This window comes from Anoplophora glabripennis, unplaced genomic scaffold (genome assembly GCF_000390285.2).
Source record: "Anoplophora glabripennis isolate ALB-LARVAE unplaced genomic scaffold, Agla_2.0 scaffold103, whole genome shotgun sequence".
Lineage (NCBI taxonomy): Eukaryota > Metazoa > Arthropoda > Insecta > Coleoptera > Cerambycidae > Anoplophora > Anoplophora glabripennis.
The window spans coordinates 100,310-127,316 of record NW_019416259.1 but is presented as its reverse complement, the minus strand read 5'-3'; the positions used below and the strand labels follow the sequence as shown (position 1 = coordinate 127,316).

At 31.5% G+C, this 27,007-nt stretch overlaps 3 protein-coding genes across 4 annotated transcripts in view; 2 read left to right on the top strand and 1 right to left on the bottom strand.

Moving 5' to 3' along the window:
• The window catches only part of LOC108903311 (rho-related protein racC), a 41,619-nt gene extending 40,245 nt beyond the window's left edge, over positions 1 to 1,374 (top strand). Inside the window, exon 5 of the mRNA XM_018705439.2 lies at positions 1,036 to 1,374. Coding sequence (XP_018560955.1) covers positions 1,036 to 1,235 — 200 coding nt within the window. The 3' untranslated portion in view covers positions 1,236 to 1,374. The remainder of the gene's footprint in view (positions 1 to 1,035) is intronic.
• Positions 1,375 to 9,343: 7,969 nt separating this feature from the next.
• Positions 9,344 to 10,222, bottom strand: LOC108903295. The gene is made up of 2 exons (XM_018705421.1): positions 10,061 to 10,222; positions 9,344 to 9,934 (listed from the first exon to the last, which is right to left on the bottom strand). The coding sequence occupies exons 1-2, from the start codon at positions 10,220 to 10,222 to the stop codon at positions 9,344 to 9,346; spliced, it is 753 nt and encodes a 250-aa protein (XP_018560937.1).
• A 3,539-nt stretch (positions 10,223 to 13,761) lies between these two features.
• Positions 13,762 to 26,628, top strand: LOC108903310 (ras-like GTP-binding protein RhoL). 2 transcript variants are annotated; one of them, XM_018705438.1, is made up of 5 exons: positions 13,762 to 13,851; positions 16,835 to 16,989; positions 19,359 to 19,473; positions 22,715 to 22,832; positions 26,331 to 26,628. In XM_018705438.1, exons 2-5 carry the CDS (start codon positions 16,877 to 16,879, stop codon positions 26,543 to 26,545), a joined length of 561 nt encoding a protein of 186 aa, XP_018560954.1. In that variant the 5' UTR covers positions 13,762 to 13,851; positions 16,835 to 16,876; the 3' UTR covers positions 26,546 to 26,628. The 2 variants fall into 2 exon arrangements, with proteins under 2 accessions (XP_018560954.1, XP_023313073.1); XM_023457305.1 differs by lacking the exon at positions 13,762 to 13,851 and adding an exon at positions 14,018 to 14,128.
• Positions 26,629 to 27,007: the final 379 nt, after the last annotated feature.

The window sequence follows — 27,007 nt, the reverse complement described above, 5'->3', positions numbered from 1 at the left end:
TATATATATATATATGTATATTATATGTCTACTATATTTTGTGCTATTATATTGTCATGTTCAATTATTGTTATTGCTATTTATTGACATATAGTTTCGAATGGGTTGTGTGTTGTATTACTACATTGGTTTTGTATCCTGTAACTGGGTATTTGCCTGTTGGATATGTAGTGAAATAAATAAATAAATAAATAAATAAATAAAATAAATACATAAGGAATTTTTCCAAACAATGTTAATTTTCTTGTTAACTTTGTTATACCAAAGTCTGCTAGAAATTTTCCAAAAGTCTCTCCTTCATATGCCCAAAACACTCAGTGGTATCGAAGTTTTTAAGCTCTTAAGGGTAATGTTCCTTATCTCCCAGTATCTCCGCTACCGGTTGACATAATTGCTGGCAAAATCAACGAGTGTTTGCCTTTACTTAGTTAAATTATTTCATCTATCTATGTCAAATATCTTCAGATACATTTGCATACTTATATCTATTTTCGAAAACCTTAATTCTGTGTATTTTGAACAAAGGTTCATTGTCTTCTTAAAATAATGCAAAAATAATCGTCTCCTGAAATATTTTTATGCAAGGCTTATGTTACACCCTGTATTTTTTCAGACGGATTCTGTACCTTGTACCTCAAAAACAAAAGTCCTTACGACATACGTCAATATGTTTTGGTCAGACGTCGAATTTTCTCGTTCTGATGACGTATGCCATGATTTCCATTACACTCCGTATAAAGCTATCTCAAAAAGTACGCTCGGTTATTCGCTTTGGTGGCGCGTCACGTACCGTCCAGACATCAGAAAACAGCCAATTTTCGCTAGTGAGACACGACATATCCATTGTTAAACATTACGCCTTCCCCTATTTGATCGGTTTGAGCAATAATTCAATAACTTGATGAAAGGGATAAAATAAAACCGGCTGTAATAGGATAAGACATCTTTGTGCTTTCAAGCTAATCAAATAGAAACAGCAGCGAAAGTGAGTTTCTAATAAAAATAATGGAATGCTTTAATCAATTGTTGTTACAGGTACGAAAGTGGACCTTCGAATAAATTCCTCCAGCACAAGTATATCCAGAGAGAGAGGAATAAGGTTACAGAGAAGGATAGGAGCCAAGTTTTATGTCGAATGTTCGTCAAAGTCTGGCGAGGGCATCCCCAATATTATCGAAGCTGCGAGCAACGTCCTTCTAACAAGTCGACAGAAAAAGTCGTGCGTGGTACAATGAGGATACGACAAATTTTAATTTATTCAGTTATTATACTTACACTTAAACAAATTGTATATACCTACCTTAAAATAACGAATGTGTTAAAAATGATATAACTGTTCTGTAAAATCCAATAAAAAGGCAATAGAAATACTTTTATTGGGCTATAAACAACGGTACGGCAATTTTACTCAAATAACGGGTTTTGGAAATGGTAAAAAGTTGATAACTAATGGTTGAGAGAAGTAGTTATTTTTCATTTATTGCCACATAACTTTGAAAAGAAAAAATGATATCAAGGATAATCTTCATTTCCGTATATTAGAATACGTCGGCAGTTATTGGCTTTTATTTCTTTGACTCAAATGTCTTTGTCATTGAGCCTTGTTAAATTTTAAGTAAAGAAAAACCATGTCGTTATAAAAGTGAAATGGAAATAACTTTTATATACAGAAAAAAATGAAAATAATAGTGACCGACCCTGTTTATTCGTTTTACTGCGGCGTCTTTGAAAATACCCAAGTGGCATGACATAACATTCCTAATATTTGATAAGCTTTAGATTATTCAGTTATTAAATGTTTGAAATTATTTGTCTTTGTGGAAAACAGTATTTAAAGAATATGGCGCCCTTTTAAGTTAAAATTTAAATAGATATCAATGAAGAAAAGTTAATTTTGCAAAAAATAAAAAAAAACATCCGATTTTATATATTAGGTACCTAGCTGATTAGGGAAAAAATACTTTTCAAATAAATGTGCAATTATTTTCCAGATCTGAAGGTTGGCCGCCCCGATTTTGATTTCTTAATTTGCAAATTTTATTCGAAATTATCTCATCATAAAGTTCTCTGTGTGACGTACAAATCGTCACCTAAAAAACGATATGGGTTTCATGCTTCATTATTAAAATATGTCCAGTTTAATTTTTGTTAGTCGTCACTACAAATCCTCATAATAACAGAGCAAAACCAGAAACCGGAATAGTCATTAAAAGTTGTTGATCAATAAATTACAATCTATTCTATTTCTCGGACAATTTATTGAAATTATGAAATTTACCAGTCTATTATACATAACCACATAAATTTATTAGATGGAAAATTTGTAAACATAAAGTAGATTTAACGAAAACATAATAGTCAGCCTACATCGCATCACTGTTACCGTAATAAATAAATTAAAATATGCATGGTATTTTATTAAAAAGGAATAATAATAAAATTTCTGTTGCACTGTCAAATCTCATTAAGAAAAAACATATGCATTTAGCGTGTTCCAATGAAAACTTGATTCTTCTGTAACTCTGGCTGTCTCATAATTAGCTGCCAACCCTGAACAGGCCGATTCTATGATCAAAACTAAGTAAAAAAGTTCATATGAACATGGGTTACAACGCGATTGAGAGATATTGCAAAAAAATTATTTCCCTTCCTCCCTCTTCAATGGGTCCCTGTGCCCTTAGGAAGCATTTCCGGCCCCATGTTCATAAGAACTTTTTACTTAGTTTTGATCATAGAATCGGCCTGTTCAGGGTTGGCAGCTAATTATGAGACACCTTGTATAATGAGTTTTAAAAAAATGGTTAAAAAAAAAGATACCTACATTAATAGAAAAATTGGCGTTGCCATATTCATACCCCACTCACGACAACTGACACCCCAAAAAATGTACACCATTTCATACTTTTCAAAAACAGACTATATTTGAGTAAAGTAAAAAGTTTCTAGTGAAATTAATCCAAAGCAAAGACGATCATTCATTACCTAAAATAAAAATATACAATAAACTATCCAAATATTGTCAATAAGGAAACCTGTCACAAAGAAATTACTAAGTAATGTTGCAGAGCTTTAGAAAAAAGTCCTATTCTTATTTCAAAAGCTCTAACACCGTTTTGGACAAAGTCCAATACGAAATTCAGCCCGATACAGTTTTGAATAGAACCTTTTTTAAACTATTTATTAGTTCTTCTTAAACTAGTACTTATATACAGTATATAATATGGTGTTTCCATGACGGGGTATATTTTTATTACTATCGTGTTGTACAGAAATTCTGAAGACTGAATTTCCTGACACATGAGCAGGATACGGCCTTTACGTTCTCCGGATCAAAATCCTTTAGATTTTTATTTTCAATGATATTTTAAAAATATAGCAAATGATAAAGAAGTTGATGTTGATGCATTGTTACATCGTATTGAAACTGCAGTCAGATTTATTAGAGAATGGTAAGATGAGCATGACTTGTCAATTTAGAGAGTTCGTATATACAGTGCCTTCATAAATGCCCCACGTCATGTGACCGCTACTACTAGGCAACGAAACTTACTCTCGGTGCAAGGATTAACAAATAATTCCCTAAAAACAGATGGTAATCCAGTGGAGCACATTTTACATTCCTTTACAAACTTTGACTTTAATCTGCAAAATGTGTTTCTTTTTCAACAGAAAAAATATATTTTTTTAATTTTTACTAAGGTATTTGGAATTTGTATCCCATTTTATATTGAAAAAGTATTTTTTGATTGAAGAAGGTAGAAGGTTAGAAAATATAGGCTCTTTTCTAATCCATTTTCATTCAGAGTTAATGAAATCAATGTTAATAAAATATAAAACGTTTGTTTTATTATGATTTTTTTTCTATATTTAATTAATTTACCCTACAATGCTGGCATAAACACAAAGTTTTTTGCAATGCTAATTGAGAAACGCATAAATAGTCAATACTTTTCCAACATTTAATATGTATAAGATCCCTAGATCGTCTTAATCATTGGTATTAATGGCGGAAAATTTTTGAGCAGTAATTTTGCATTCTGTAGAAACAATCTGTCTTATTTTTATTTATCAAATATTAAGTAGGACTGGAAAATTAATACAGAAAGGTTACTCAAATTTATAATTTACTCACATGATCCGAATTTCATTTTTTTTTTCAGTTCTACATTCTGTGTAAGTGCCCCTTTGGTGTAAGAAATTAAGAAACATGTTTGTTTTTTAAGTTGTTTAGAATTAAAATGATGTGATTTATCCAAATAAAACATTCATAATAGGTCTACTATCTTCAAATTTGGTATATGGAACACTTTTTATTTTAAAAAGCTTTTTTCAATAAAATATTTGATCACTTATGTGAAAAAAAAACACTACCTACACGGATATTTTTGTTGCTTATGACAAAATTTCCTCAATTTTTCAGAATTAAAAATATACTACAAATTCCTTTTTATTTTTTTTTTACTGACACCTACCGTTAAGATGACCTGAAGACACCTCTTACGTGATAAATATTTCATTTCATTTAATTTTTTTTGTAGAGCACTCCCTGTATATGTTGTTCCACTTAGAACTACATTATGGTACATTTAAAAACAAACCGAATTTGTATAACAGGGACGACTTTTTTTATAAAATAAAATAATAAAAAAGAGCTTTCCCTCTTTTCAACTACACCCCTGTATATTTTGCCACACTATTTTATCCACACTTCTATCTTTCTGTAGATATTTGATATCACAAAGTATATATAATTTAGTTTGATGGAAATTAGATAACATTTTTTTAGAATTAATAAAGTACGGTATCAGTGGAATCAGTTTTTAGAGTTAATGTGAAATAAACACGGTAACGTTAAAATAAACATCATTTTTAATAACTCAATGGGACAATATTTTAGGTGGACCACAATGTATAAGAGTCCCGTACAGATAATATTGACCGCGGAAAGTTTTCCAATATAAGAGTGGTACTTGATGCAACTCAAGCGTGTTGAAGTTCTATTTCATCGCCAGTTTTTTGTGAGTTTTTGTTCTCTTTATTCCGTAGCTTCCCCTGCTCCTACGAACTTTAAGTGAATTTTATCCGGCTAAACTGTATCCCATAAGTTGGACAAAAATAATTCAGTTTTATCGCCAGCCGCAGAATTAACGAGTTAGTCTGGAGAGCCTCAAATATACAGCCCAAAATAGGATTATACAGGGTGTCCCTTAAATGTCAAATTTTTAGAGTGTGTTTTTTATTTACATGTAACATTAAATGGTAAAATAAACTAAGAGTCAGTTTCGACTCCCTATGAAGTATAACACCTTGAACGTAAATAGTTCCCAATCTTAAATCTCTTATAAACCATTTGAAGAATCAATACTAAGTTTGGATACATTTTTTGCTATTGCAACTTGGAAATTTGAACCCACCTATAGTCTGTTTAGAAATGAAAAAGAGTAATAAAAGCTCATTATGTATGCAAATCGTAAATAAATGTAGTACTGGTGCTTATATTCAATATTTATATATTATGTTTTATCTGTATAGAAGAGGTGTACTTTTAACAAAACTTTGTGCGATCGGACTGTACTAAATTGTAGCAGGTAGCTAAAATTTAATCCCCGACAATCCGTCTTTGTCTATGCCGCTTCAATTTCTCGGTCCATTTCTCTTATAAGTAAACAATATAAAAACAGCATTTCAAAACATGAGGCTACTTTAAGCATCATAACCGGGTTAAGAGGGTTTTTAGTAATTCAAATAAAATTATTCAATATTATTATCAAAATATTTATTTAAATTTAATGAATAGACTTTTATTCCACACAAAAATATATGTATTTTGAAAATTCAAATTATGGTGAGTAAATGTAGTGTTGTATAAATGTACAATAAAGAAAATAAAAAAGTAGGTATATTAAAATTCATCCTCTGAATATTCTGATGAATTATCTTCGTCTCCTAGATTGATAACGATAGGTTCCACAGTAACGTCAATTAAATTATCGAGTTCCCACATTTTCTCCTCTTCTTTTTGTACATGATGTATACATCTTTGCCAGTTATCTGCAGTTACTCGTTCCAAGGAATTTTTTAACAAAATTTTCACGTCACTTAATTTAAACTTCGTATTATATCGCGCTACATCTCCTTTTACCTGCGCCCAGACTAATTCGATTGGGTTAAGTTCACAGTGATAAGGTGGTAACCGTAGTACCGTTATTTGGCGATTTGTTGCCATTTCATCGATAACATATTTTTTCTGATCTTTATTAAGATTGGCAAGTGTCAAAAGTTCATTTTTCACCATATTTGTTTCAAAAGAAATGTTTTTTCCGGATAACCATTGAATTATATCGGCTTTCCTCCAAGCAGTCGTAGGCGTACGCTCGGTCTGCCGTGAACAGTAACTAGCATTATCCATGACAATTACAGACCCCGGAGGAATAAGATCCAACATCTGTGGAAAATACTCTTCGAAAATATCTGCGTTCATGTCTTCGTGATAGACGCCTGTATTTTTAGATTCAAATAAAAGTAAGCCGCCATATACAAAACCACTGGCACTACCTATATGTGTCACTATTAATCTTCGCCCTTTACCTGAAGGTGCCTTGAACCCTGTTGAAAGTCCATCCAAAAATGCTTGTCGAAAACTTTTTACATTTTTATCTTGCCATACTTTTGTTACAGTATATCCCTCGTTGACCCAAGTTTCGTCTAGATAATAAATATTCCTCCCTTCGTCACGGAATTTTCTTAAGTAAAAAAATTCAACTCTCGTAAGATGGCCCATAATTTGCTTCTACTGATTTTTGGCAAATCGTTGTCCTCTGAAAGTTCACTTAAAATTTTTTTTAGCGTTGGTATTACTTTTTTAAAATAAAATGAGTGTACTTTTATGCGAATGACATTTTTGAAGAAATCTATGATGCATCCAGTAAAATATACTAATGTACACCCATTACCTGTTAGCATTAGTGTTACCCGATAATTACCTGAAACGAAATATTAGCACGCCCATGGCCGGTTCTTATCTCGGGGTTTTATTACTCTCTTTCTTTTCCAAACAGACTATAGCTTCTATAATACAAAAAAAAAATTTTTTGTTCCTTAGAGACTACAAATTTAGGATAAAAGCGTGATAGTAATTGAAAAAAAGAAAATAATTTTTAAAAAGCCCTGCTAAAGGACACAGTTTTTGAGTAAAAAAATGTGTCCCATCATGTAAAAATTAATACCTACCAAAACACATCAAGAAAAATATGAAGTTCATGACCTTCATAAACAAATAACTTATTTCTAAAAAAATGTATTCTGTAGTAGCTACGTCGTACATGTTAAATATGTATATAGTACAACAATACAATAAATATATGTGATAAATATTATGTTTTTCTTTACACTTTTTGCGTTTATTTTTATTATGTGAATAGATATAATTCATTACAGGTTTTACACAATCTTCTTAGTATTTAGAAGCATTTCATATCACAGATTTCTTTGATGTGTCACTAGTGATAAATAATAATTTCCTAATTTTTAATTTTACTCGAAAACCATATTCTTCAGCAAAATTATTTTCGTTTAGATAATGATTACGTAATGTTTAGGAACAATACGCGTGTTCCTTTAATTCTTTCCAAAACTTTGATTACTTGGAACAGAAAATAATTTGATGCATCAAATTGTCAATTTACAGGTAATACTTGCCTGTCTTGAGCGGAAGTTGCAGTGCGGAAATAAGTATCTTCTTTGGAAATATGAGGACCAATCTTCTGCAGCAGATTCTCGAAGTCATTAGATGACATTCAAGTAAAATTCTTATATTGATCGCTTATTGCTTGCGACTTTAAGTCCATCATAACCATTCCGTTGGTCATTGGTACCATTCCGTTTTTTAACAGGTTAGTGTGCCACCAACGTCGGTGTTCCCTTTTTTTTTGCACAAACTTGCCATTAACAAAAAAGCACCACTCGTCATCGAAACAGCGTAATTTTTATCAAAATGTCTACTAAAATGTTCGTGGGTCTTCTTTGGATCGCGGAAGGTTTTTCAAAATGAATAATTCAAACGAACATTGGACGAGCAGCGAACGCGCGGCGCGCACACCGCGCGGGTTGCTCGGCGCACAGATGTATACGTACCTTAAGAAAAATAATCCCAATTACAAAACAATATATGTACCGTTATTAAGAAGTTTTCCTTGATCTATAAAACACAAGACTAATTAATTTTACCTAAAGACGATCCTGCTTTTGTGCAGTGAAAAGATATGTGTTGTAAAACAAGGGAAAATTAATTTTTATAAGTGGGCAAAGTTCGCAAGATGCAGATTAAATGTCAAGCTAAATTAAGTACAAGGGGTAATTATTTATTTAAGGCCTGCTTATCATTTTTAAACTTTAATTTTGTACGGTTTTTCCTAAGACTATGTAACAAGAATTTTAAATATTTACGAGTTGAGTTAGAATTTACAAAATTAATTCTTGCTACATGGAATACCTGAAAACTGTAGGAGTAAAAAAGAGCAACAAAGGGATTTGAAATTTTTATAAATTGTGCGTTTTGTCGTTAGAACTTGGATGAATTTCTGTCTTAATTAAAGTTCTTACTTCGCATACAGTAATAAAATAGTAAAGACCAAAGTCTTAGCAATATTATACATACATGCACACGAAAAGACAATTTAATGTTGCGTTTCTGAAGTGTAAACCAAAATTTTGTATTTTTTTTATTTAAATAGGGTGTCCTAAAATAGAAGTAAGTAATTTTGATCGAAAACACAGGTTTTTAATTAAAAATTGTATATTCTTTATTGATTCATATTCATATCCGTTAAATAACATCCACGGCTTTGTTGGCACATACGCACCTTTTTGTGAAAATTTTCCAAGACCGTTTTGCATACCTAAAGCTGATTCGTTGACACAGCAGTCAATTTCCTCCTTCATGGCTTGGGTGATCGTGGGATTGTTGGTATAAACCTTAGACTTCAAAAACCATAGGTCCAACGTCGTTAAATCGCATGATCTGGGCGGCCAATTCTGATCATCAAAATGGAAAATTAAACGAGCAGAAAATGACATGCAGTAATTGGATTGTTTCCCGGACTATATGGCTTATGACACCACCGTTGTTAAAACCACATGCCGCCTACGTGCCATATCTTGCGATTTAGGCACAAAAAACTGGATTGTCATGTCGTGATATTGTTATTACCTAACCAGTCGAAGAAGAATGGTCCGATGATATCAAAAATCCGCAGCAACACGTTGTCAATGCATTTGTTTCTCAACAATCACTCGTGGATTTTCTGAACCCCAAATGTGATAATTTTGTCGATTAATGAAATCATCAAGATGAAAATGAGCCTCTGGATTTCTGGCGTTCTGGAGTTGTAGGGAGGGTAGCAAAGCTACCGGATCCAAAAATATTGAGACTCGATGCACTCTTGGCTAACTTGTCAGCTTTCTTATTGCCATTGCACCGCTCGTGTCCCTTGATCCAGCATACAGATATGCTGTTGGAGGCCGAGGCCACAACCAGTGCTTGATGGCATTCCCATACCGTCCTAGTCATTATCTTGTGATTACGCAAGGTCAGTAGTGCTTGTCTACTATCTGCGTAGATTCTGATGGTTTTACCCGTAGTATGCCTGCGGGCGATTTCTTTAGCGGCTATAGTTATGCCTGCTAACTCCGTTTGTACAACGGTAGCATGCCTATCCATTGCCCACTTATATCGGATGTGCAAGGATCTAGAGTATATTCCACATCCTGCACCCTCCTTCCTCTTTGATCCGTCTGTGAAGACGCTAATTACATCTCTACGGGCGGTCTCCTCCTGTCTCTTTGTGAGTACGGTGTAGGGTTTGTCAAATGCAAACCGGGGAGAAATACTGTCAGTGTCTGCCTGCAGGAGGGGCGTCTTCCTGACGACCTCATTCTACAGGCGACTTCTGACTTCTCCACGTCCTACAACCGGTTTTAAGTCAATGTTCTCGAGGCGAAGCATGGTTGTCAAAGCCATTTCTCTTAGATAAATATTCAGAGGTGGCAGACACAGTATTACCTCCATTACTATGGTGGATGTTGTACGCATAGTTATGCTCAGACAGGCAGTCCTTTGTACTTGGCTGAACTTTTGTCTAGCTGTCGTTTGCTGGAATTTCGGCCACCAGACGGCAGCCCCATAGGCTAACATTGACCTCACTATGGCAGTGTATATCCACATAACCACATTTAGTTTCATGCCCCAGGTTTTGCCAACGGTTCTGCGGCACTGCTCATAGGATATGTACGCCTTTTTTAATCTTCTTTGAAAATGAGCCTCATCGCTGAAGATGATTTTGTTTGACGAACTCTTTTCGTTCTGTTTGGTCAGTAGGCTTCAGTACCTAAGTCAGTTAAGCTTTGTGAGCATGAAGAGGCAAAAACGATATAGAAAGTTTCTCGAAATGTCCAATTCTTGATCTCGGTGCCGAATTATTGTTCCTGGATTCTCAGCAACACTCTCACAAACTGCTTCGATGTTTTGTGTTGAACACCTTGTTGTAGGACGTCCAAAGTGTTTAAGACCATTAATTGATCCAGTCTCCCTGAATGTTTCAAATAATCTCTTCACAGTTGATGAAGTTAAATCATATTCCGACTATATTTTGTACGAAAAGTGCGAACTGCAGCTGCCGAACATTGAGTAATTTTAAGACAATGCTCAAAATGAATACGCGTTGTTCTTTCATGTAGGACTTTATTTTTAATAACCCTGAACAGTCAACTGTCACGCTTTCTTTTTTTTTCAAATTCAAATCTTGCGTAAATTTTGGAACACCTGATAGAACACACTATATGTTTATTTTTTTCTAATAATATATACATATTATATATTTGCTTCAATATTTTAGTATAGAGTCAAGATTGCCATGGAACCAGAGCTTGTGTATGCTCTTCCGCTGTTAAATTTACTAAACAACCTTTAAATTGGAAAAACATATTCTTATAAAAGGTGTTCTATCAAAAGTGTTCTAAACAAAAGACCTATTATCCTATGATATCCACATACAAGTTACTAGGCGTTATTTATTCACTTTATCTTTCATAACATTATATTCCATAGTGTAGTCCTCCATAAAAAGAACTACATGGATGTCTTCTTGTGGAAGATAAAATAACCATAAAAAGTGTTAAAACAAGTACCTTTTTATAATATCAAACTAATAAAGTAAAACCAAATGACTAGTAATACATGTGGCAGGTGAAATAAGGTCAAATAGTTGTTTATTATTTTTTTAGTATTAATGATAACAAAAAAAGATATTTTCAGATGTTATGTTTTCCGCGAAAAAATGCTACAGTGATTTACAATACCATCCGGTTTAAAACTCAGGACACTCATTTAATTCTCTTAAACGGGCAATTATATGGTCCGTAAGAAGTCCTGATTTTACTGCCATGTAGTTCTGGCTATGGAGACTCCGGAAGATATAGTAAACAAAGAACGACCTAGTAACTTAGAATTGTCTTTTGTCTAGAACAGAATGGTCGAACACTTTTTATAATAAAATAATTTTTGAAAAATTTTAAGGATTGCTTAATAAATTTAACAGAAGAGTGTATGCACATGCACTGGTTCCACGACTAAGTTTACTTCATCCATTGCGGAAAATCAGTAAATATATCAAAATATTAAGCAAATTATCAAAGTAAATATACAGGGTGACTCAGAACTTATCCAAAAAAAATTGTTAAATGTACAGGGGACTGTTGCAAATACAATTTTGAAAAAAAAAAATTAAAACGGGCAGTTCGAAAATGATTTAAAAATACTCTTCTGCACGGCACGGAAAACTGGTCCACTATAAAATCTGACATTGCACAAGGCAAAGCATGCAGTCGGCGACCGGGATGGCGGCAAAGTGTAATAAAAAATTAACGGACAAAAAATTTAAAGAATTTCTTTCACAAGGTAATAAATAAATTTTATGGCACATATTTTATATCAGCAAATTCAACTGATTTTGCCGTTATTGTTATTATTAATTAATATAATTAAACTGGTTTTAATTAATAAAATAATTTGACATATTTACCTGATGTTAAATCAACTGTTCAAAATTTTGTCCACCGACGTGTACGCACATTTGGGCCCGTCTTACCCAGTTTCTATGAACTATTACAAATATTGCCATGTTTCACCATAACACAAATGTTGTCTTGCTTCACCATAAATTAAAACGATATCCATGAACTCCGAGTTGCTATACATGTAAGCCATTTTTGACACTAGAAAAACTGTAAATATGTAAATACTATTGCAAAAACGTTAATACTAAAATTGTATTTCAGTATTCGAAATCTCCAGGGGCCACGTGGGGAAACAGCGCATTGCATACAATGCACAACGCGAATGGCGCTAGCGATTACAGTAGCCCAGCGATGTAAGGGTTGAAAATAATACAATTTCAATAATTATTTTCTCGGAAACTATAAGGATTTTACAAAAATGTTTTTTACGATATTGACTCCATTTTCTTGGATAAGTTGTGAATCACCCCGTATACGTTTATATTATTGGAATCACAAAAAAGTAATTTCGGAAAACGATAAATATGCAGGGAATTTCATTTAAAAAACACAAGTTTGTATTTATATTGCTGACATGACAATTTTTCTAAACAGATAAAGATAAAAATGATAATGAAGGTAGAATGTTAGGTGAATGCCCATATTTCCCATATTACGAAATTTTATTATAATAAAATTACGTTTTTTGTTTTTTTTTTACTTTATTACACATATAAATCAGTTTTGTTACTGATATTGGAAGTAGATTATTTTCAAATTATAAAATATAAAAAAACTGTGTCCAAAGTTAAGAATTATTTATAAAGTTCATAAGATATAACAGCTGTATTTATACTTTCTATAGAAAAAACAATTTACAGAAATATGTGAATATAAAACAAACTAATTTTATGTTCATTTTTCCCGTCAAACTAGTCCGTTTGAATCAAATACCATTTTCATCAAAATATCATCACTGATTCTAGTTAAAACTCAACCACAATACGGCCAATCTTATTCAGCGCCACGAGTTAGTTGTGTAGTTTTTTCCCGAATGAAATATTCCCTGACAAGTGAATTAATGTTGTTGGACCCTTGTCATGACCTCCTAGATCACCAGATCTGAATCTGACGGATTTGTTTTTAAAAGGGTTATTTGAAAACGCTATATTATAGATCGTAATCACGCTGCTGTTGCGTTAATAGACGAAAATGTGCTGTAGAATTTTTGTGACTCATCACGCGAGTGTTTGCCTTGAACGCATTTTGTTATAAAAATGATTTGTAATATAATTAATTTTTAATAAAGTTTAAATGATGCATAGGTATTTGTTAATAATAACTAGGTAAAGAATGGTAATTTTAAAATTTTCCAGTGTTCATATTCGATTCTAAACATTAAATGCGTCATTTTTATGACGCCCACAGATGAGAATTTCATATAGTACTAATAAAAAATATTAATCCATAATTATTATTAATTCAAGTATGTGTAAATGTCTGAAACTTTTATTAAAGAAATATTTTGTCAACTAACAAATCTGAAAACATCCACAATTTTTTACTTATAAAATAAAATGTAGACGTAAAATTCTTAGATGAGAAATGGTTACATAGCGATGCTATAAATCAATGTTCGTGAAATATTAAATTTGAGGATGAAATAATGCTGTTATCTTATCTTTTATGTGATAAGACATAGATAAGACGTGCCAATGTAGATTTGTTCTGACTGTGGCTATCATTGTATATCCTTTTGCGTATAATATGGTAAATTTGTGATATTATGTGTCTATTAAAGTAAGTATTCCTAAAATACGTATTGAGAAAGTTATGTGTATTCAGTGTTTTCCGACTTTCTTCATTGCAACCTTCTTCTTCAACGTAAATATTGGTTAAACATGTTTGTGATGTATTCACATATTCCTTAGTAAACATCAAACGTTCATACTTATTGAATCAGCAGTATTATAGGTATTTAATAAATACCGTGTATCCTACGTGGTATTTGATGTCTTACTGTACAAGTACATGAAAACTTTTTAGATAAAACGCTAAAACTGAGAATGTAGCTAAGGTACATGTTTTGCTTTTGACAACTAGCTTGCTTTAGTAACCAAAATAAGTTTAATTAACATTGGCTATTTCTTTTACTGAATAATTTTTAGAAAATAAGGTGCTTTAAGTTTTCCTCGTATATTTTCTAATGTGAGACTATAATTTACAAATCATTATTATTATTATTTTTTTATGAAATATACAGATAAAGAAATTTAAACCTATGAGACAAATTCCCCAAATATTAGTACATAAAATACCAAAATTATGGTAAGTTTCCTACCCTCAACAATTTAACTAATATATTGGTGATGGCAGAACTAATTTATTGTAAATTTCAGGGATTTATGGTGACTTTTAATATTGATTGACAATAGTACCTACCAATTTTAGTATTTTCTACAATTTTGACTCTTGCATCGTTTGCACGTTTCATAATTAGCATTTGTTTATACTAAAAATTATAGCTTCATATTTAACAAATATAAATTGACCAATTTATGAAAACATAAAATATGCCACAAATATAGAGAATTGGGTCAATTTCTAAACCAGTTTATTGTAAAACTAATCTTAACAGGTATTTAAGATAAGTGTACCATTTTCATAACTTTTATTTGTTTGAAATAAATTAACAAATTTGTTAACTGTTTGTGCAGGAAATAATTGTGTAATAATGAATTCATTATTAAGAAAATGCCATACAGGAACTATGAAACTGAAAGGAAGAAAGAACAAAAAATGTGTAATGATTTTGTTAAAAATTCTTATTACTATCATTTCATTGTATTATTAGGGATCAAGGGATTGGAAGATTAATTTTATTGGTTATCCTTGAAAATAAATGTTTCTAGAGTTATACTGGAGAATGAAACAAATTGATCTGTATACAGGGTGATTCAGAACTTATCCAAAAAAAAAAAAATTCTGGATGTACAGGGGACCCTTACAAATACAATTTTGTAAAGAAAAGATCAAAAAGGGCAATTCGAAAATGATTTAGAAATACACTTTTGCACGGCACTGGAAACTGGTCCACTGTAAAACCTGACCTCGCACAATGGGACCGGCATGGCGGTGTGATAAAAACGGACAAAAACTTTAGCAAGGAAAGAAATATGTAAATAGAATTTTATCGCAACTATTTTATATCGGCAAATTCAACTGCTTTTGCCTTTATTAATTAATAAAATTAATTTGTGTTTTTAAATAATAAAATCATTTGACATACCCGATGTTACAACAATTGTTCAATATTTTATCCATCAATGTGTAAACACATTTGGGTCCGTTGTACTCAGTTTCTACGAAATGTTGGCTTGTTTCACCATAACACAAATGCGTCACCATAAATTAAAACGATATCTATTAACTCCGAGTACACGCAAACCATTTTTGACACTAACTACCCATTTTTGACACTAACTACTAAAAACCTAAATATCGCAACGACGATTGCAAAATACGAATTCATTATTCGGAGTCGATGAGGCCACGTGGCTCTCCACGCGCATTACGAATGACGCTAGAGACTACAGTTGTCCAGCTATGTAGTGGTTGAATGAACTATAACTTCAATATTTTTTTTTCTCGGAAACTAAAGATTTTACAAATTTTTTTTTACGATATTCATTCCATTTCTCATGCTGCATCTATTCCCAATTTTTTTTGGATAAGTTGTGAATCACCCTGTATATAAGTTGGCTCGATTAAAACCCACCTGAAATATTTTCAATGCAACAAGTTTTTCCGGAAAACCCCGAAACAGGTCGATTTTGCTTTCAAGGGACATCTTTTGATCATAAATTCATGGATACAGGGTCATCCCCCTAAACGGGGTGGTAACCCCTTCAAGAATCTTAAATGGCACCGCCCTTTACAGGCGTGCTGAAATTTATTTGTTCTGCCTTAAAATTAATGTAAAAAACCTGTTGGAAGTGTTAGTGAAATAAATCCAAAAAAAAAAGTTTTCACACAAATTTTAATTGATTAAGTGTTTTTATTATCCGGTGAGTTTTTTTATTACTATTTCAAATCTTTTTTTTCGATTTATTTCAGCGACACGCCCAACAGCTTTTTTACATTAATTTTCAGGCAGAACAAAAAATTTTCAGCATCTTTGGAAAGAGAATTGAAATATCTTTAAAATCGCCACTTAACCCCCCCCCACGTGACATTTAAGATTTTTGAAGGGGTTGCTACCCCGTTTAAGGAGATAACCCTGCATCCATGAATTTATGATAAAAAAAATGTCCCCCTTGAAAGCAAAATCGACCTGTTTCAGAGTTTTTCGGAAAAACCAGTTGCAATGAAAATATTTCAGGTGGACTGTTTTAATTGGGCCACCCTGTATATAAACGTTTTTACATGGTGGCTTAAACGTAACATAAAATAACGCGCATAATATACATATCAAATACTTCCGCTTTAAAAAAAAAGTTAAAATAAATAAACTGGGATATTTCTGTATAGTGTAATAATTTTTTTTCAAATATAAATCATCCTCAGTCGTATTTTCCAACATCTATTACCCTTTATATGTCTGTCAGTATAATTAAACTATATTATTGTTTTAGTTTCTGGTCAATCAGTCTTGAAAAGAATCCTTTTATAGTTTAAAAACAATAATATTGACTTAATTTACTGTTTCTGTCTATTAGCCTTATTACTGCCTTATTTCTATAAAATCTATTACAGGAATTTTCTCACGATATCTTTGTTCCAGTTCCAGTCATGATATTAATACAAATTTATAGAAAATATTAAAATGTCCAATAATACGATAAGGATAACAGTGGTTGGTGATGGTGATACTGGAAAAACCTGCATGCTTATCGTCTACAAAGACAAGAAATTTGATGATCGATATGTACCTACAGTGTAAGTTATAATATTTAGCTTAACACTAAAGTTATTAATACAATTCCTTCGTATTTAACTGAAATTTTAAACTCTTATTAAGATGATAGTCCAATTAAGTGGGTTAAGTCGCAATTTTGGTCAACTTATCTGAGTTTTTGATATAAGTTGAGGTATATAATAACAATAAATAACAGTAATTTTAAACCCCCGGCCAGGGGTGAAAAAATGTTTAAAATAAAGGTGTTTTTCAAGATAACACAAAAGGGATAAGAGCTAGAAAAAGAAGTTGTTTCTTATAAAAGTGTAGAGCATAAAATCCTACATAAAAATGGTCTTTTTCTTGTCCTAATAAAATTAATAGAGTTAGGGGTGATTTCAGATATTTAAAAAATCATAACAAGCAGAAAAATGATCAATTTTATAATTTTTTCTTCAATCTACTTACAGAGAAATAGATATATTTTTAATTTTTAATAAAATGTTATAACAAAGCGAATGTGACTTTTTATCATTGTCGTAAAACAAAATTTGGAAAGCAACTTTTCATTATTTTAAATAATCAATCGAAAGGCATAGAAAAAAATTGTTTTATCACAAAAATTAACGATTAAAAAAAATTTAAATTGTTATAACTTGTTTTTCTAGTTCTTGCCCCTTTTGAGTATCTTGAAAAAACCCTTTATTTTATAATTTTTCGCTTCTGTCCGGGGGCTGAAAAAAATTACTGTTACTTATTGTTATTATACAGTGCTTTCTAAAAGTAACGAATAAATTCATTATTTTGAGAAGTTTTCGAAAAAATCCCCTGACACATCGATTTTGTTTTTGAAAAAGGCTCTTTTTGACATACGACCCATATTTGTGACGTCATCGTTGTTCGAGATATGACGTCATCGACAAATTTTTTAAACAGCAACCCTCAATTTTGACCATGCCATTTGAAAGAGCGTATCATTCTACATACACAGATCATGAAAAATTATGGTGTTACATAACAAAAATTTCTAGAAAATAATGTTTGAAGATTTTAAAATTTAATTTTCACAATACTGAAAATGATAATGATTATGTAAAAATCGACTAAATGGTGCACCTCTCCATTATGCAACACCTATCCGTGCATATTTAGATGAGCTGTTCCCGAATCGTTGGATAGGGAGAAGGGGGTCGATTGAGTGGCCTGCCAGATCGCCTGATTTGACACCCCTAGATTATTTGTTGTGGGGATACTTAAAAAGCAAAGTATACGTTACTAGACCAGTTAATTTAGAAGATTTAAAAGCAAGAATTCGTCACGAGGTACATCGTATATCTCCTGAAGTTATTGATAATGTCCAAAAAGAATGTATTAATCGTCTTGGCTACTGTCAGGCAGCCAACGATGCACAATTTGAACATTTAATTTAGTCGATTTTTACATAATCATTATCATTTTCAGTATTGTGAAAATTAAATTTTAAAATCTTCAAACATAATTTTCTTGAAATTTTTTTTATGTAACACAATAATTTTTCATGATCTGTGTATTGTGTAATGACACGCTCTTTCAAATGGCATGGTAAAAATTGGGAGTTGCTATTTAAAAAAATTGTCGATGATGTCATGTCTCGAACAACGATGACGTCACAAATTTGGGTCGTATGTCAGAGTGCCTTTTTTAAAAATAAAATCGATGTGCCAGGGGATTTTTTCGAAAACTCCTCAATTTAAAAAATAATGAATTTATTCGTTACTTTTCGAAAGCAGTGTATACCTCAAACTAACTTATATCAAAAATTCAGGCAAGGTGACCAAATTGCGATTTAAAGGTCCATTTAATTGGACTATAAGTAAAAATACTGTCTAAAACCGGTTTAATGTTTTAGAAATTGAACATTAATTAAAAAAAATAGTTGCGCAACTATTTTTGCTACAAATCACTCTATTCCAAAAAGTGCAGTGACATAATTTTACTAATAGTAACAGAAAAATGTGAATTACTCTTATATTAAATAAGTTCGAAATTGTTTGTATCAATGATCCAATTGTTTGTATCAATGATCCTATTTTGTCATAAACTGGCAATTTTGCCGTTAATTAACAATTTTCTTTTATTAGATTTTAAATAGCAATAATTTTGTATTATCTCTTTCAGTAATCACACGTTGTTATATTTACTCTTATAACTATTGTACCGTTCCACGAAAATAAGTTAAGAGATAAGTCGGCAAGTTATAATTTATATTTTCCAGGAATTTTATATTCCAGGAATTTTACTCTCAAGATAAAATTTTTCTATTCGATTAATGATATATCAAATGTTTGATTCATATATTTCCAGTATAATTATTTAATTTCATTATAAATCAATTGATAGCACGTTATTGAATTCATATTTTTTCCAATAGATTTGATGTATACTCGATGACAATACCCATTAATGACCTGGAATACAAAGTCATATTGTCAGATACTGCGGGGCAAGAAGAATTTGATAAATTAAGGCGAATGGCATACAAGGATGTAAGTACCTATACTAATAAGTAATTAATGTATTATGCATAAACTTGCACCAAAAATAGAACAAATGTATAAAATATTTATACATAAACATATAACAACTGCTAGAAAAGTAGTTAATATGAAAATATTTTCTTTTATTCGTTTTAGTAGAGAATCTGCTCCCACTATAGTAAATAGACTACTAATACATTGTTCTTAAGGAGGTAAGTGGATTTTACCGTAGAAGTGGAAATTGCTATGGACAACGGAAGGCAAGTGAGGTAACTTACCTCTCTAGGGAAATAAGCGATTTCAAGTTATAAAAGCATATTTTATGAACATTACATTTTATTAATAATTATTATGAATGAATATTTATAGTAACAATTATTATTACATTTAGTAACATTTATAAAATCTGGAAAATTATTCCCCTCGCATTTACTAATTGTCACATTTTTCTCAAAATGATTTGACCGCTCCATTTCAGTCACTGGAGGCTCAATATTATCTGACTAATCCATTAAAACAGCATGATGCGACGTACCACTAGAACCTGGAGTTGAAGTGTCATTGTAAAGAATCCTGTTGGTTATTTCATTTTTGTTACTTAAACTGCCAGTAACACAACTTTCTGCAATTATGGTTGACTTCTCCCACCATGTCTCTTGATTGCTAATACATCAACGCCTGTATTAGCCAGTAACGTTGCCGATGTTCTTCGGAATGAATGGCCTGTATATGTTTCACGACGTTTTAGTTTAAAAAACTATGCAATCTTATTAAGAATCATAGAAAGTATATTTTTGCCGACTGGTTGGTTGTAACATCTACCTGCTTGATAGCGCATAAAAAAGCGTGAAATTTCATTTTTATATCTTTCTTGATATATTTCTTGAGAATTTTTAGGTGGGAAACAGAACCTAGACGAGAAGTAATTGTAAACGTACGTGACATACCAGTTTTAGAATCTGGAATTGTAACTACAATAGTGTCATCGAAATTTTTGAAATTGACGTCCAAAACTTTTTATGTGTATAGCTGTCGTTCTTACGTTTCAAAAATGCTCTCAGCTTGGGGTATTTTGATATATCCACGTTCTCCTCTATGACACAAAAAATGGTTGACTTAATCATTGAGTATTCACTGCACAAACTCGCCGGTGACTTTAAAGTTCTTGACTTCTCCATGAAATATGCTAGCAGTGATATTTCAGAAACACCAGTATTTTTGTTCTGGCGCCATTCTTTGAAATTTCTATATATGCTCGTCCGTAGCGTCCTTTCGACTTCTCGGGCAATAAAAATTCGCAGGCAGCATTTGCTGCACTTTTTATTTGAAAATCACTCATTCAGAAATAATTATTCGAAACCAGCATAATTGCAACTTTTATGTAGCTTTATTTATAAACACCTTAGAAAGAACAAAATCCAAACAACCAAGGCGACGTTGCAAGATTTCGAATAATATCAAAATGAATTGATTAAGAAATGTCAAAAAATAAAACCTAATCTTTATTTCATGAACTATAAAGAACTGTGGGAGCATATAAAATGTTATACACCACGCAACAGTTAAGTATAATTTACCAGTCTCGGACTATATTGCCAACCCTCGCTCCGCTCGGGCGCATAATCATTCTCGACTGGTAAATAATACTTACCTCCTTTATGGTGGTAATAACCATTAATATGTTATTTAATTGTCACTGGTAGTAACAGAAACAACTAAAAATTATAAAGTAAATCAGTCAGTTCCTTTTTAAATTCAATTATTTATTACTTACTTTCATTTATTAAGATTGAACATAATTTTACATACACCTATATCTTGAAGCTTTATCTAAAATTAGTTAAACAGTCCCAGTGAGAACACGAACCTTAAAAAAACTTTTATTTGATACCTTAACCTTCAGTTGAATAACCATTGAAATGTTTCGCTAATCAACGTTAATTCTAATTATAATTTTTACATTATTTTACAGTTTTTCAGTACTATAATAACTCTTATTTGAAGCTTCTATATAACAACTTCATAGCTTGAATTTACTTGAAATTACACGCATGTGCAAGTAAAGTTTAATTTTAAGTTTTTAGTTTTTTCCCTTAAGTTTACTCTATATGTAATTTTATGGAGTTCAACTTTCCCTGTTTTTATAATGATTAGTTGTAATGTTCACATAACCTGTAGTTCACGATTGTTGTAAATTACGTTTGTTTAATCTTCGGTTGAAAATTCATGTAATTGAAAAGGTTTTTAAGCTGTTCTGGGGTAAAAAGTTACCTTAAAGTACTGCAAATTTAATTTTTGATAATGGAACCGAAATAATTTTCTTATTCCTTTAGTGCTTGTCCTATTATCAATATATGCATAATATAATCGATGATCATATTGAACTAGTTTTTACAATGGCATCAGACGTAAAACAATGCCACATGTTTTTAAGGAATTATTAAAGTGTAATTAATAATACTATTAAAAGGAATTTTATAGGTTCTGAGTATATTTTCAAAATAGTCTTTCTTCTAAATCTAAAAGACAAATTCTGATTATCAATTTTAAGGAGGTATTGCGTTTTTCCGAGAATTGACGTATCACATAATTCCATAATTTTACCCTAAGACAATGAGTATATTTTACTTAGCATTAATATAAATAGTAAATCTAAAAGTTATCAGGAAACATTTTGTGAAAAGACTTTTAATATAAGAACATTTTTGTCCATTTTTTTTTAGTTATTTTTCGACATGGCCCAATATCGCACTGAAATATTAACCTCCTTTCATAATTTATGACTCAACGTTACTATCTAGCTTTGAAATAAGCGAAGTGCATTATGTTAAATGGAAGCAATTTGGCTGAGTTGTGCCCTACTGGGTTATTTATTTAAAATGTCTTATCCAGTTCAGATATGTGTCTGCCAGATAATCTGCCAGGAAACTTTTATCTATAAAAAAAACATAATTACCAAATTCACAAAATTAATATTTCATATCAGCTATATACAGGGCGTACAACGTAATAGCTAATGTAACTTTAAGAATTAAAAATATAATCTGCATCTCTAAAAAAGTTATTAATTATTAAATAAAGTATTTACAGATTTTGAGAAAAAAATTATATTTGTTATCATTATTAATAGCACTATACTCGTACAAGTGGGCGACTGTATCGTGTTTATTAAAATATATCACCATGCATATTTCTTAAGATTAAAGGACTCTTAAAATTATGCTACTTTTTACTTTTTTTGTTATTTCAGGTAGACGCTTTCATCCTGACATATGCGGTGAATGAAAGAGATTCTTTTGAAAACGTATTTACGAAATGGGCGCCAGAATTAAGAAGATTTGCACCAAAAGCAAAAATTATTTTAGCAGGTGAGACAATGGGAAATTTAATTTTGAAACTGAAAATTTTAATAAAAAGTTTTTTCAATAAGTTCCCTAACAATATTTGGTACTCTATAAAATAAAAAAATATATGTATCAAAAAGTGTAAAAAGAAAGCCAAGTGTTCTTTTAATGAAATGGCATGTAACTTTACATACATATCTGTATAGTACACTTTTTAGGATTACAGACTTGATATATCTTTATTTAAGAACAAAAAGGTATGCGCAAAAGAGTGCATAAGCATAATATATTTGACAAAGATGGCCACTTGGAAAACGACAAGAATTTCTTTCTAAAACCTTATGCTCAGAACACATCTTTTTGGCATTATTTCTCACATCTGTACTTATAATATCAGTCAAAATTTCCTTGCTGTAAATCTCAGCTATATTTGCAATACGTATTCTGTCGTGAGGCACGCTGTATTTCTATTGGAGCAAGCTAAAAATATTTTATAAAAATAAAAAAATCCAGTAATGAAAACTGTGTATAATTTATAAAGTTTGGGCAAAAAAGGGTCTTGGATTTTGACCAAGATAATATTTCACGTCATAACTCAATTTCCTGGCTCTGTTTTATGCGGTAAATAAATCTATAGAACATGCAGATTTAGCTTATTTGAATTCATATTTTACGCAGCCTTTTATATGTCAGCGGATAAAAGTGAAAACATTCCAATATGTAAAAAGTGCTAAGAAAAAACATATATTTTTACATGTATTTTACGGGCCACACATCTCCTACGGTCAATAAAAGTGTGATTAAAAGTATCTGTATCAGCTTTATACTCTTTATTTTTATTAATCAAAATAATATAACTTTAAAATTCATTCTTATTGATTTCATTGAATATTTTTTTTCTCTAATTATTTTATGAATATATAAATTAACCAATTTTATACAGCAATGTTCTTTTAAACATACCTGTAAAACTGCTCTCTTAGATCAATATTTATGCAAGGCTGATTTTTTAAAACATCTGCATTACTATCGGGTGATATTACTTTTACATCAATCGATCATTTTACGAACATTTTTTATGCCGATGACGCCTAATAATTCTGAAATTACTGTTTACAAATGGCGAGCTGCAACCCATTGCTCATGACAACATCTATAAAACATTATTGGCTTATCTGAGGCTTAGATAAACCAATAATTTTTTAGATTCTAAGCGATACAGTGTACTTTATACATGTGTCCATATGATGTGGCCATTATGAGGTATAATACCTTCATAAGTTTAATATTTCATTTGAACAATTTTCGTGTGAACATTTTCACAAACGATTATAACTTTAATGACATATTCTTTGTAACAGAACATTTTTTGGCAGAGATACATTTCTGTCAGAACTAACCAAATCCCTGCAAGGTGTTTACAACCTCGTAGGAAAACTGTAAACTCTTACAGTGAATTTTGTGATGTGAGTATGGTCCAGTAATTACGTGAATTTACCTGGGAAAATTTTTGGTATTTGGTGATTATGTGTATTTTGAACTGGTTTTTTATTTTTTATTTTGCCACTTTCTTCTCAAACGTTACAGCTACAATAAAGAGGAATTTATACCTCTGAACACTTATAGGCACCTCTACTTCATAAAATCAGCATACAGGAATAAGCAGCAGCAAGACAACATTCGTTTCGACCGTATCATCAGGTACAGGAATGGATTGGTAATGAAAAACTTGTAGATAAATGGAGATGGAAGAAAGACAAAAACGATCTTGGCCCTCTGACTACACTCCAAGCCCCTACTCCAGAAGTTCTTCTTAAACTAATTTCTTGTAAATGCAAGAAAGGATGTCGGGGAGCATATGGATGTAGGATAGCAGGACTCAACAACTGTTCTACAGGTAATTTGCTTAAACTGTGACAACAGATGTGACAAAATGCCTCAAGCATTGTAAGATAATGATGACGATAAAGATACTGATACGATCTTAGAACCACTGTATAATGAAATCGATACAGAAAGTAGAAAAGAACCTACTGCCAAAATACCGCCAGAAGAATTGATCACACACGACTCTAGACTTCATTGCCTTCAACTATCAAAAACATCGATAAAACTGATCTTCAGGGGCGAAAGAAGTTATTGTAATTTTCATTTATCAATTAATGTGCGGATTAGGCCTACTGGGCAAACCACAGAAAAAACGCGCCATATACTCTAATACTTCATGGTGGTGTGGAAATTTGTATTACTTTTCACTCCACGTTAAATGAAGACATTTGTTAGTCTCCTGTCCAAAAGGGGTCGGTCTATGAAAAAAATAGTTAGGACCTATTATATAGCAAATTTCCTGGTCTTTAATTTGTTATATAACTATGTTTGCTGTAAAAGCAACGAGTAACGAGATATCTTAAAAAATCTCTTTTTACCGAGGTGGCAAATGAAAAATTTGAAATGAGACGTAATGCAGAATATCAATTTTCCAGCTAAAGGTAATTTACAGCAAGTAATTACTGGGGCTAATATGACAATGACAAATTAAACAATGTTTAAGGCAAACTCATTGTGACAATGACAAATCCAATAAGGCTTGAAGCAAGAAGTTCCACTTTAAACTCCCACAATGAATTGTAAAGAGAGAAATAATACAAGACCCTACCAGCCTTCAAGTTCATCATATCTTAAACTTTGTGATTTCAAAATCATTAACAGAATGGTTCCATATATCATACCCTCTACACCTGAGAATCCATAATACGATAAGGCGAGTTCTTGGACTGCTCTTCAATAACATTTCGAACTGGCAAACTTCCTTTTGAACAAAAACAATACATCACAGCAACCACACATCTAAACTGGTATTTTCCACCGGAAAGACTAAGACTGCGAGCACATTCTTCAACCATAATACACCTGAATTTATCCAGAATATTTCTTCACAATGTATCACCGCTACAATTTCTCTTAAATGCATACCATTAATTAATTAAAATTACATACAGTGATGTTGCATATTAAAGGAAGAAACTTAAGGATATTATCCAGTTTTCATTGGTACTATCTCAAGAGGTAGAACTGTAGTCAAACCTGTGCTGCAAAGTTTATTTTCAAGATTCAATTGTTCTTATCGGAGAAAATTCACCCTTTTATTAAATCGCTCATATCACTGTTTTCCATTTAAGGTTATACAGTGTTCGAGGTTGTTAATAATAAACAGTAACATAAATGAGAAGATCAAATTGATCGAAGGAATAGAAAAAGTATTATGCTCTTATCAAACAATATTCTACTACACGTCACAATAACTTTATTTTTAAAACACTTAGATTTAATTGCTCTTTTTGTAAAACTTATTATATGCTTCAAGATTACATGCTGGCTTGCATCTTTTTCGCAGTGTTTTCAAACTAATTGTCAAGTTTTTTAATAATAGTATTTATATTAATAGAAATATTTTATTCGATTTTTTTTTAATTCATATTGTTTCCACAACCGTAGGTGTTAATCTGTATTTTTTTATTTCAGGTACTAAATGTGATCTTAGATCTCATTCTCCCCGTCACGTGAAAACCGAAGATGGCGAGAGGTTAGCGAGGGATATAGAAGCACACGGCTTCATAGAGAATTCATCGAAGCAACAACGAAATATTGATGCAACATTTCAAATGGCAATACTGTCAGCTATTTCTAATACAAGATTTATCAAGAAGAAACGAAAGAATGACTGCTGGCTTTTATAAACCTAGTTAGATTGTAAAAATTAGGACTAAGTTTCAGTATAAATGAAAACTAAAAATATACTGTATTTATTAATTTATAGCAATTTCATGGCGTTTGTTGAAGAGTTTCCCAAATTTTAAGCTGATACCGATTGTTATAAAAAAATTCAACCAATTATTTCCAATATATAGGGTGTTAAAAAAAAGAGTGTAAAATATTTAAGGAGGTAATAGTATGAACCAAAATAAGCAGAAAAGTCTCAATAAACATGGGTCCGCAAAGTAACGGTTGCGGAGATATGGAATGTTTTATGTTTTTTAGCCCCTTTTTTTATTTTGCAAAAACGTTGTGTATTTTCTTATAATAGTTGGTTGATGTTTAGTGAAATAAACAGTACGTATTTGACAGTTGTTCTCAGTGCACAAGTTTTCTTTCGCTATGGCTGGTTACTCTAACGCAGAATTAACAGACATGCATTTCAT

Bases quoted from the DNA above. Each gene is read 5' to 3' on its own strand.
- LOC108903295 (XM_018705421.1), bottom strand. From the start codon at position 10,222: ATGTGGATATACACTGCCATAGTGAGGTCAATGTTAGCCTATGGGGCT. The intron at 9,935-10,060 runs GTAATACTGTGT...AGTCGCCTGTAG, and splicing joins CATCCACCATAGTAATGGAG to AATGAGGTCGTCAGGAAGAC.
- LOC108903310 (XM_018705438.1), top strand. From the start codon at position 16,877: ATGTCCAATAATACGATAAGGATAACAGTGGTTGGTGATGGTGATACT. The intron at 16,990-19,358 runs GTAAGTTATAAT...TTTTTCCAATAG, and splicing joins GATCGATATGTACCTACAGT to ATTTGATGTATACTCGATGA. The intron at 22,833-26,330 runs GTGAGACAATGG...TTTTTATTTCAG, and splicing joins AGCAAAAATTATTTTAGCAG to GTACTAAATGTGATCTTAGA.